At 47.3% G+C, this 12,060-nt stretch overlaps 1 protein-coding gene across 9 annotated transcripts in view; it reads right to left on the bottom strand.

Annotated features, from left to right (window-relative positions):
* Positions 1 to 12,060, bottom strand: part of LOC142585628 (solute carrier family 22 member 6-B-like) — a 42,246-nt gene that overhangs the window by 21,672 nt on the left and 8,514 nt on the right. For 5 of the 9 annotated variants that reach the window (XR_012829111.1, XM_075696539.1, XM_075696546.1 and 2 more), the window contains exons 2-6: positions 10,073 to 10,220; positions 8,870 to 8,973; positions 6,651 to 6,805; positions 5,821 to 5,989; positions 5,318 to 5,531 (exon numbers count right to left, since the gene is read on the bottom strand). Coding sequence is in view for 8 of the 9 variants with exons in the window: in XM_075696539.1 (XP_075552654.1) it covers positions 5,318 to 5,531; positions 5,821 to 5,989; positions 6,651 to 6,805; positions 8,870 to 8,973; positions 10,073 to 10,220 (790 nt within the window). In the remaining variant the exon portion in view is untranslated. Of the gene's footprint in view, positions 1 to 5,317; positions 5,532 to 5,820; positions 5,990 to 6,650; positions 6,806 to 8,869; positions 9,234 to 10,072; positions 10,221 to 12,060 lie in introns of those variants that run through there. The other 4 variants (XM_075696544.1, XM_075696542.1, XM_075696545.1 and 1 more) reach the window with 2 other exon arrangements.

The raw sequence follows: 12,060 nt of genomic DNA, 5'->3' as shown, positions 1-12,060 counted from the left end.
TACCTCCTGTAAACATGCTGTGAATAGCATTGGAGATATCGTATCTCCCTGTCTGACGCCTTTCTTTATAGGGATTTTGTTACTTTCTTTGTGGAGGACTACGGTGGCTGTGGAGCCGCTATAGATATCTTCCAGTATTTTTACATATGGCTCATCTACACCCTGATTCCGTAATGCCTCCATGACTGCTGAGGTTTCGACTGAATCAAACGCTTTCTCGTAATCAATGAAAGCTATATATAAGGATTGGTTATATTCTGCACATTTCTCTATCACTTGATTGACAGTGTGAATATGGTCTATTGTTGAGTAGCCTTTACGGAATCCTGCCTGGTCCTTTGGTTGACAGAAGTCTAAGGTGTTCCTGATTCTATTTGCGATTACCTTAGTAAATACTTTGTAGGCAACGGACAGTAAGCTGATCGGTCTATAATTTTTCAAGTCTTTGGCGTCCCCTTTCTTATGGATTAGGATTATGTTAGCGTTCTTCCAAGATTCCGGTACGCTCGAGGTTATGAGGCATTGCGTATACAGGGTGGCCAGTTTCTCTAGAACAATCTGACCACCATCCTTCAACAAATCTGCTGTTACCTGATCCTCCCCAGCTGTCTTTCCCCTTTGCATAGCTCCTAAGGCTTTCTTTACTTCTTCTGGCGTTACCTGTGGGATTTCGAATTCCTCTAGGCTATTCTCTCTTCCACTATCGTCGTGGGTACCACTGGTACTGTATAAATCTCTATATAAACTCCTCAGCCACTTGAACTATCTCATCCATATTGGTAACGATATTGCCGGCTTTGTCTCTTAACGCACACGTCTGATTCTTGCCTATTCCTAGTTTCTTCTTCACTGTTTTTAGGCTTCCTCCGTTCCTGAGAGCCTGTTCAATTCTATCCATATTATAGTTTCTGATGTCCGCTGTCTTACGCTTGTTGATTAACTTAGAAAGTTCTGCCAGTTCTATTCTAGCTGTAGGGTTAGAGGCTTTCATACATTGGCGTTTCTTGATCAGATCTTTCGTCTCCTGCGATAGCTTACTGGTTTCCTGTATAACGGCGTTACCACGGACTTCTATTGCGCACTCCTTAATGATGCCCATGAGATTGTCGTGCATTGCTGCAACACTAAGGTCCTCTTCCTGAGTTAAAGCCGAGTACCTGTTCTGTAGCTTGATCCGGAATTCCTCTAGTTTCCCTCTTACCGCTAACTCATTGATTGGCTTCTTGTGTACCAGTTTCTTCCGTTCCCTCCTCAAGTCTAGGCTAATTCGAGTTCTTACCATTCTATGGTCACTGCAGCGTACCTTGCCGAGCACGTCTACATCTTGTATGATGCCAGGGTTCGCGCAGAGTATGAAGTCGATTTCATTTCTAGTCTCACCATTCGGGCTCCTCCACGTCCACTTTCGACTAACCCGCTTGCGGAAAAAGGTGTTCATTATCTGCATATTATTCTGTTCTGCAAACTCTACTAATAATTCTCCTCTGCTATCCCTAGAGCCTATGCCATATTCCCCCACTGACTTGTCTCCAGCCTGCTTCTTGCCTACCCTGGCATTGAAGTCGCCCATCAGTATAGTGTATTTTGTTTTGACTTTACCCATCGCCGATTCCACGTCTTCATAAAAGCTTTCGACTTCCTGGTCATCATGACTGCATGTAGGGGCATAGACTTGTACCACCTTCAATTTGTACCTCTTATTAAGCTTCACAACAAGACCTGCCACCCTCTCGTTAATGCTATAGAATTCCTGTATGTTACCAGCTATTTCCTTATTAATCAGGAATCCGACTCCTAGTTCTCGTCTCTCTGCTAAGCCCCGGTAACACAGTACATGCCCGCTTTTTAGCACTGTATATGCTTCTTTTGTCCTCCTAACCTCACTGAGCCCTATTATATCCCATTTACTACCCTCTAATTCCTCCAATAACACTGCTAGACTCGCCTCGCTAGATAGCGTTCTAACGTTAAACGTTGCCAGGTTCAGATTCCAATGGCGGCCTGTCCGGAGCCAGGTATTCTTAGCACCCTCTGCAGCGTCACAGATCTGACCGCCGCCGTGGTCAGTTGCTTCGCGGCTGCTGGGGACTGAGGGCCGGGGTTTGATTGTTGTATTCATATAGGAGGTTGTGGCCCAGTACTGCACCAGGGTGGCCAATCCTGCTCTGGTGAGAGAGTGCGTTACCGGTTCTGGTCACCGGGATCAGGCCGCACTCCAGGCCTGTTTGTGCAATTTTCTCAACACATGTTTTTTTTTGTATTTTCCGGTGGAGAATTGCGCTGCACCGGGATTTGAATCACGGTCCTTTTGCACTGGAGACGGATACTCTACCGTCCCCGCAGGAGTTAAATTAAAAATTGGAGAATGGGGTTTCGCGTGACAAAACCACTTTCTGATTATGCACGCCTTAGTGGAGGACTCCGAAAATTTCGACCACCTGGGGTTCTTTAACGTGCACAAAATTCTAAGTACACGGGTGTTTTCGCATTTCGCCCCCATCGAAATGCGGCCGCCGTGGCCGGGGTCCGATCCCGCGACCTCGTGCTCAGCAGTCTAACACCATGACCACTGAGCAACCACGGCGGGTCCCGCAGGAGTTGTACGCCTCATTTAACCTACAGTGGTGCCTAATTTGATCAGTCAAGGTGGGCCAATCTGAGCTCGGTTATACCGCATGGATGGCACTCGGCTAGAGAACATGGTATTTATGACCTGCACATGTGTGGCCACACATAATTGAGGATATATAATTTTTTCTTTTAGGAGGGTTTCCGTACAGTGATAAAATGAAGGAAAAGACATTAAGAAAAAGAAAAAAAGGGAAAAAAAAGGAATATAACTTGTGATTTGAACTCCTGATCCTTCAATGTTGCCCGGAAAGGTAGCTCAGTCAGTTGGTTCGTCAAGCCAGCGGTTACTTTCAAGCGCCATAGCTCCTGCTCCGAGCCTCATACTTATGTGGAGATGGGCTGGTGTTGTCCGCGACAGTCGATTTTTGAGTGGTTGGAAGGCATAATTTCTTGGAAAAATGGCCGCCAGAGGAGCAGCGTGAACTTGAGCGGCTTTAGAGACTACGAAAACTGCCTTAAAATATTTAGACTTGAGGGGAAGCTTCGTTAACAAACTATAACACGGCAATCAGCACTCGAATATAATTATAACCCTAATAATAATTGTAGATATTCATCTCATCTATAGGATCTAAAGCGCGCGCTGTTTCTTGCCTCTGCGTGTAGTAGTTAAGAGAGCCAGTTTAAGGGCGGATAAGACGGAAGGCAAAGAAAGCAAACTTGCAGCGCCGTGGTTTTAAGGCGCAACCGTGGTAGAGAAACGGAAAGGCGATATAAGCATGCGTGGCCATGATACGCACACGACAAACTGCCTTACAATATTTAGACTTGAGGGGAAGCTTCGTTAACAAACTATAACACGGCAATCAGCACTCGAATACGACGAGAGAAATAATTGAGACGTGCAACATTCCCTTGAAATAAATCTGGTTTGCGAGACAAATGCTTGTATGTATTGAATCTCTTAAAAGATGAGGGGGAAAATATGCGCTCACCGAGAGGGCATCGTCAGCACGAGACCACCACCAGGCTCCTTACGGGGATGTGGAGAGCTTCGCGGCCGGAACGAAGCCTCCCCTCTCCGCCGGCCAGGCGTGGAAAACGCGCTTTCCGATCGCTCAAGGTTGCGCAGGAATAGTATAGCTCTAGCGTCTAGGAAAAGCTTTAACAGGTGCGAGGACGGCACGCATAGCGTGGGAAGCTAGCCGCCGGAATAGCTATCTTCGAGAGCTATTCTATATTATATTATATTATACTTCGAGAGCTATGACTGATGCTTTTCTATATATATGTATTCATCTCATCTATGCGATCGCATGCGCGTGCTGTTTCTTTGTCTCTGCGTGTAGTAGTTAAGAGAGCCAGTTTAAGGGCGGAGAAGAGGGAAGGAAAGGAAAGCAAACTTGCAGCGCCGTGGTTTTAAAGCGCAACCGTAGAGAAACGGAAAGGCGATATAAGCATGCGTGGCCATGATACGCACACGACAAACTGCCTTACAATATTTAGACTTGAGGGGAAGCTTCGTTAACAAACTATAATACGGCAATCAGCACTCGAATATAATTATAACCCTAATAATAATTGTAAATATTCATCTCATCTATAGGATCTAAAGCGCGCGCTGTTTCTTGCCTCTGCGTGTAGTAGTTAAGAGAGCCAGTTTAAGGGCGGAGAAGAGGGAAGGAAAGGAAAGCAAACTTGCAGCGCCGTGGTTTTAAAGCGCAACCGTGGTAGAGAAACGGAAAGGCGATATAAGCATGCGTGGCCATGATACGCACACGACAAACTGCCTTACAATATTTAGACTTGAGGGGAAGCTTCGTTAACAAACTATAACACGGCAATCAGCACTCGAATACGACGAGAGAAATAATTGAGACGTGGAAAATTCCCTTGAAATAAATCTGGTTTGCGAGACAAATGCTTGTATGTATTGAATCTCTTAAAAGATGAGGGGGGAAATATGCGCTCACCGAGAGGGCATCGTCAGCACGAGACCACCACCAGGCTCCTTACGGGGAGTGTTAGCGTATACATATTTAGCCACTGAAGGAATACGGTACTAACTCGCAAGACGGATGATGTCCCGTTTATAATCGGTAAATTGTAGTCACACGCTCGTAATAAGAAGGCAGTCATGATGAAATGTAATTAGCTGGCCGTTTCTTTAATTTTTTTTTTGATTTTGCTACAGAAGCGCTCACTGGTGCTGGTGAACCTGTATGCATTCACACAAGGACGTTCGCAAACATACAGGGTCCAGGTGTACTCCCTGACATTAAAACTGTCGTCTGAATTGTACGTACGCGATATTAGCGTTTTATCACTCTTACGAATTCAAGAGATTGAAGTTCAATATAAAAATAATAATACTGCCTCTTGACACATCACTGTCGGCGCTATTCGCCTGCCCGTAGCACCCTCTGTCTCGAAGCAGCTAGGCTGTAGTGGCCTGGTAGAATATGGCTCTTGAAGTCACCGCGCAGCGTAGGAAATCCATCCAAGATCGTTAATTGCTGTCAATGTCATGAATAAAAAGAGACAGAGAGAGAGAAAGCTCTACAGGCTCTTCAGTAGCGATGTTTTCTACTACAAAGCCATCTCGTTGCATAACATAGGCGTTGCGGCGTTTCAATAACGGCAACCAAACAGTGCGCGTTTGCTCAATGTTTGCATCTTTCAGCGATATTAAAAATAGCGTGCATGACAAACTCTCAATCCCCTTAACGGGCGAATATATTTGTACCTGTGTCCTGCGGCGGCTTAGGTACTGCGAGGCCTCCTCATTGGCCGACATCCTACGGTGCAGCGTCTGCAGTGGCTCTAGCCTGAGCTTCTTGATGACAGCTTTGATGGCGTCGGGCGTTGCCCTGTTGCAGCGGAGAATGTAGGCGACCGCATGCACAGCCTCCTCCACGCGCAGGTTTGTGAGCGACCACCGAGGCGACTCTGGCAGCAAGCTGCGAGTGGGGTTTTTTACAGGTTGTCGCAAACTGTCGCGGTGGTGCCCTAACGTCAAAGGAACACGAAAAATGCAGTCGCAAAGTGGGGTCATTTTGTTCCGCTGACAGCGCCTTGCTTGCGTCTCTAGGGGGCGCGCCTATAAAGAAAAATGCGACATCAACGCAGCTCTATATGCTATGTATGCTCTGTAGATATACCGAGCGCGTCAAACGCGAGCGGAGAGGACCGCAAGCGACTCTCGGTGAAAACTGTCTATTGTTTCTATTGCGAGAAGCTTGCGCTCACAAGAATCCGCAGAGCAGGGTCGTCGTGGGCAACATGACGATGAGCTGTTGGTTCCGCCAGTCTATATCGTCGCCGAGCGTGAAGACTTTGATGACGAAGCCAATGAGGTAGCCGTAGGTGACGAAGGTCATGTACATGGCCCGCCACTGTGTCGCCACCACCTCGACCACTGCAAATGTAGTTGTTTGAAAGAGAAGAAACATCCAATTGGCCAAGCTTTGATGTATGTGCGAGCTATACGCAATGTCAAAAAAAAAAAAAAGACTACACTCGAATGCGCCTTCGCCTGCAATAGCTGAAGCCGCGTGGCGGTGTCGTGCTGTCTAGCGCATGTTTGTTTAAGAAGCGTAGACACGCCTTGATGTTTGGACTCGTATATTGCTAGGTTAATCCAGTGTACCGGAGGCGCCGCCATACGCCTTTATGTACGGTATACTGTTATGGGCGCTCCTCTTTAACGCTTACGAGGAATATCACGTCATCCTGATGTCTTCGTACATGCATGCATTACAAAAACTCACAATTTGAGCCTTATAGTTATCCGCATATGGTTTTCTTAAATCTAACGCGGCTTGTAGGCATTGATTCTGCTTCTTCGTTGCTTTGAGGAACCTGAAGGGACCAGCACACGACTTGGGAGATGACAGTTCTTATCAAAAACCAGAACATGAAGAGAGACAGATTGCCTATAAGAACAAAAATACGCAGGTTAATTCAGCCGTTATCTACACCTGTGAAATTAGCTGTAACGAATATAGACCCCCTTGCGAAAATTCAAAGATGAGGGCGTAGTGTCGTTTAGAACGTATGCGTTGCAGTATACAACTCACGCATGATGTACTGTGTGTAGACGAGCGCGTGGACGGCGGCCGCCACCAAGAAACGGTGGCACGTGAAGAGGAACACGCTGCCTACGCTGCTCAGCGAGATGCCGACCACCTCGAGTACCACGGCCGAAAAGCAGATCGTTGGCTTCCGGCCGATCCTGCAGAATGTGAAGCGCTCTTCTCACGTCGACTAGAGACACGCCACACAATACATAGCATGCACGTAGGTCATTCAAGGATACTCCGCGACTTCCGGTTTACGGCGGCACCATGTTGGGAAACCCATAGGCCTATGCGTGCGCCTGTTAATAAGGTTCCCCAAGATGGCGGAATGTAGCGGAAGCAGACGACAGCAGCGGATGTGACGTCACGTGCATACTATGTATAGAGGGTTTATAATAGGGGCCCCAAACGTTTTGGGGCCCCAAAGAAATAGCGTCGAAGCCACTGCGCATGCGCGACACGCGTTTTAGGTTTTGCGTTGGGAACGCTATTTCACCGATTTAGCCGAAGCCCAAATAGCGGCCCCAAAAGCTTTGCGTCAACAAACATGGCGGCACCCATCGAAGGGACGGCTTTAACCTAGCACCAAACTGGGTTCCATCCGGGGTGACGCGTGAAGTTCGCAAGCTATAGGAGAAGTGACCGCGGTTATCGGTTTCTCTCAAGTAGCGTGTGTTATGAAGATTGATTCATTAGGCGCCGCTGATTCCGAATTCGGTTGTGGATATTATGGCTCATAGACCTAACACGACTAAGCTTGGCTGGTGAAAGTTGGTTTGCTCAAAACTAAGCGCAACTAATTGTTTTCTGCTTACAGAATAACATCTAAATTGTAATTACACGCGAATACACACAATTCAAAATTACTATTCCTATCATAAACTGGTATATTTTATTTTATTATTTCTAATAGCTTTCCTTTGACGACGTAGTGGCGCTGTCAGCGCAAGACGCTATCCGCAAACGCAAAGCCCTATTCTAAAGCTCCTTCACTCCTGCGTGCCCCAACGCTAACACCCGCAAAGCTCTTTGGGGCCCCAAAATATTGGGGCCCCTATTCTAAAACTCTTTCATCTCCAGGATGCAGCTGTATAACGCGCCGCTGTAGCGCGTAGAGGTTGTACAGGCTGTCGGGCTGTATGACATTCTTATGCTGGTGACGAAATCATAGCTTCAAGGCAGACGCGCGGAGCGCGTTAAACAATAAAGTGCAGCAAGAAATATTAACTCGGAAACATTCCACTACATGACTGCAACGACCGAACTGACACTTTGGGGAGGAAACCAGGTAGTCGAGGAAGTCAAACCAATCAACCGAGCAATTAATCGATTAATTAAATAAGTGGGTTTATCGTCTCAACACAGCACAGGTGCTTCGAAGCAAGCCGTAGTGGAGAGCTCATATTAAGTTTGAACTTCTGAGGCTCTAGAACGTGCACTTAAATCTAATTAGCAATTACACGAGCGTGTGCACTTTTGCATCTCACCATCGAAACGCATCTACAGCGGTCGCGAAGCTAACAGGCGTCCTCGCGCTCAGTAGGAGAAAAATAATACGTGAACTGAGCCAAAAAAAATTGCCCTCAACCGCAGTCAGCGAAATATCAAGACGCTCCTCAAAGAGAACAAAAAAAATAAATTATGGGGTTTTACGTGCCAAAACCACTTTCTGATTATGAGACACGCTGTAGTGGGGGACTGCGGAAATTATAACCACCTGGGGTTCTTTAACGTACACCTAAATTTAGGTACACGGGTGTTTCCGACTCTATCAAAATGCGGCCGCCGGGGCCGGGATTCGATCCCGCGACCTCGTGCTCAGCAGCCCAACACCATAGCCACTGAGCAACCACGGCGGGTTCAAAGCGAACACCGTACACGTGTGTCAGATAAATTAACTTTTCCTCCTCCTCGCCATCCACGAAGTTGCTTTGGCCACGCTCGGTCGCTGCCGTGCCGCGAAAGCAAACAAGGGGTCGGAAGCCACTTCTGCATGATTCAGTAGAAGCACCGTACTTTAATTTCTGTACCTCAGCTCTTTTTGTTAGCAACGCATACTGGTTTATGTCCCGCGTCCACAAATAACCTATTCAAGTTTATTCGGAAGATGCTCCTTGACAAAGATTCCGCTAATTAATTTTAAAAAAAATGATGGACGCATGCCGTCAGGAGCTACTAGCTACAAAGGCACACTCACTAACGCCATCCGCATTTCTTACCTGTCTGCAGAAAGACCGGATAACAGGAGTCCTATGATGGAGCCTACTGTGTAGACAGTCTCGCACGCAGAGGCCATCCACTTGCGCTCGCAGGTAAGATCCCACTGCGCCGCAAAGAGAAGGGCCACTGATTCTTGAAAGATTTCTTGATGCCTGTTAAAGTCTAAAGAAGCGTTGAACGAAGACAGGTCAATGAAGGGGCACGCGCACAAAGAAAGTGCAACGTCCTGTCTTTTGTTAATGGGCCTCCACGCCGAGTACACCTTTGCCAAGTGAACTGCATATTCCTATTGAAAGCATCCAGTCACAAAGGAAGCATGGTTGTACTCGTCGGATTGCCGAAGGCAACCATTCCTAATGCAGTCCGTCTTGTGATAACGTTTCGACGCAGTGTGTTTTCCCTAATTATGCAAGCGATGACGTAAGCTGCACTTTCTTTTAAGTGTGCACTACGCGGCCACGACGCATAGCACATAACGTGATCATTCTTGGAGCAACAACGGCCGCCACAGGTAACGATCCGCTGAAACGCTCGTGTCTCTAGTGCATGGTTTCATCACGACAGCCACGCCTGCATTTTCCGTGTCATCAGACGAGCAAAGCGCGCTCGCACGTACGGAATTGCGGGTTGCAGAAAAAAAAAAAAGAGTGTGCCGCCCTTATGTTGGCAAACTGCCTCGCGGTATGGCAATCATTCCAATTATGAAAACGGTCTACTGTCGCTCACACTCCTGATTAATAAAGCATTCCTATTTGACAATCAATGAGATTCTTTTTTTATTCTGATATACATGTATACCATACGGTACAATCCAGTCTTGCGTGGTTATAGGTTCAGAAAAGAATACCTGCGTTCGATAAATAGTGCATGAATTTGCAAAATTACATTTCTACAGGTAATGCAAAAGGATGTAAAGTTGGGCGAGTTGGTACGGTAACATGATCTTGGATTGTAGCGCGAAGTAAACACGGACACAGAAAGGAGCAGACAGGAAGATCGCTCGGACGCGGGCTCGTCCTGTCTGCTCCTTTCTGTGTCCGTGTTCACTTCGCGCTACAATCCAAGATCATTTCCATACGTCGTGTAACTTTTCAGACTGTTTCTCCTAAAGCTCCAGCAAAGTGAAAGGGCACCCGTATGACACGTTCGATCGCACTTATAGCTTACTTTATGCTGTCTCAAGGGACGCCGAAATATCTCACCTGCTTTATAATGGACAGTTTTACGTTGGCGGAGACATTGAACACCCTGGCTGAGCATGGAACGGCTACGCGCGTCACATTTTCGGCCGGGCGTTCGCCGACAGGTACCGAGTACACGAGGCAGCGGCTCATCGTACCGTTCTCATCCCTAAAATGAAGCGAAAAAGCGTCAGAAAAAGAAACCCGTTTCTTTACACGCACAGCATTTCACAAAAAAAAAACCCCGAATACAATAAAAATTGCCGCGCCACTGGCCGCTCGAGGCACAATACTTGGACATTGGTATTCCATGTATTGCACAATACTTGGAATACCAAGTATTGAGCAATACATATCTGGATCAGAAATTTTTCACGTTCCTCTACAATTTTCATCTAAATATAATAGTTGAGAAGTTTATTAATTAATTGAGATTTGATAAAGTAATTAGGTGGAAGGCAAAAAAATAACCTGAGCATCTCCAAGCGACGGCAAACATTGCCTTGGTTCTGTTTAGCTATGTGGCATTCGCATATATTAGAAGCTTCGCTCAAGTTACGTTGTATACAACTGGTATCCCTACAGAATCCCTAAAGACTTTCCAACGCAACCTATATTTAAGATCGCTATGAATTCCTACTCAAGAGGCATACCTTTCAAATTTACAAAATGATTGGCGTGATCTACAAACGAACACATCTGACAATCTGGTTTCCGTTCTGAGCCTGCCTTCATTTGTTTTCAATTTCCCGGCGTTGCTTCACCAGTTTTCATATTCAAACATGTTGCAAATGTGCATTGCATAAAAGTTGCGTCGTTTTGAACGGCAGTCCTGCTTGCCGAAGTTCGCTGATGAACTCACCTTGTGGGCAGGGAGACTGAATATTCAACATCGGTTTGTTTCATTTCAGCGTTATCAATTATTTTAAATGATAATGGGCGCGCCCGCCTATATCAAACCGTGCGAACGCCCGGCGCATTCAGCCAAGCTCTGTCTATGGTCATGCTCCTTTCAAGGAACGCGCTCATTCCTATAAGTTCTAGCCAAAAAGGTTCTGCAGTTAAAATTTTATTTTAAGGCCTCATCGGTTCCAGCACGCCGGCGCCCTCACTTCAAACGCTGGACATATGTGCCTCAAAGTGAGCGCTGAATTTTCTTACGCGAAATCGCAATACGTCCTACTGAAAGCTGTTACCTCCGTCCGCTTGGCTGTGTTACGGCGCTGCTGTTCTTCCCGCGAAGTTTCAGGGCTGGTTTTCCTACAGGACGCAATGGTGCCGCAGTTTACCAGCGCAGTTTCTTTCATCACTAAAGCCCCAGGTTTCCATTCTGGACAACAATGTCAGATATTCCTCCACATTTTGTCAAACCCTGCAATGGCGGCGTTTCGAACCAATCAGAGAGGCTGCAGAGACACTGCGGTTCTGCGAGCCAATCGGAACTGACAAGACGGTGCGTTCGACAATACGATGGAATTCGACAAATGTCCAGAGTGCCACCGCGGTTGCGACGTGCCTGGGGATGTTCGCGTCCCTCCACTCCTCGAGCGTCGTGTTCGCGGGCGGGTCGGGCAGCCGGCACCAGTGGTCCGCGTCAGAGGCACTTGCGCTGTGCACGATGTTGTGCAGCGCGAGGCACACCATGGCGACCATCTCGTACGAGAACAGTGCGCGATGGAAAAAGCCCGTGCGCCCGATGATGGCCGACAGGTTCTCCTCGAGAGGCGTTTCCTCGGACTCCTCCGGGGTGTTGACCCGGCTCGCCATGCCACTGCCCGCCTCCATTCTGGGAAGCTGTTAGATCACCGACAGGTTCAGGCGTGTAGCGCTGCAGACTAATCCGAAATTCGTTACCGTGACCTCGAAAGACGAAGATCAAATGAAAATGCCTCTTCTCGTTTAACCGGAGGACAAAATGCCCCGCTGTACTAAGAAACGAAATGAGCTTTCGCCACTCGATGAGTGTTATCTGCCGCTGCCGCCTGTGTGTCCGACTTCGGGTACCTCTG

This window comes from Dermacentor variabilis, chromosome 6 (genome assembly GCF_050947875.1).
Source record: "Dermacentor variabilis isolate Ectoservices chromosome 6, ASM5094787v1, whole genome shotgun sequence".
Classification (NCBI taxonomy): Eukaryota; Metazoa; Arthropoda; class Arachnida; order Ixodida; family Ixodidae; genus Dermacentor; species Dermacentor variabilis.
This window is presented reverse-complemented; position numbering and strand designations above follow the sequence as displayed.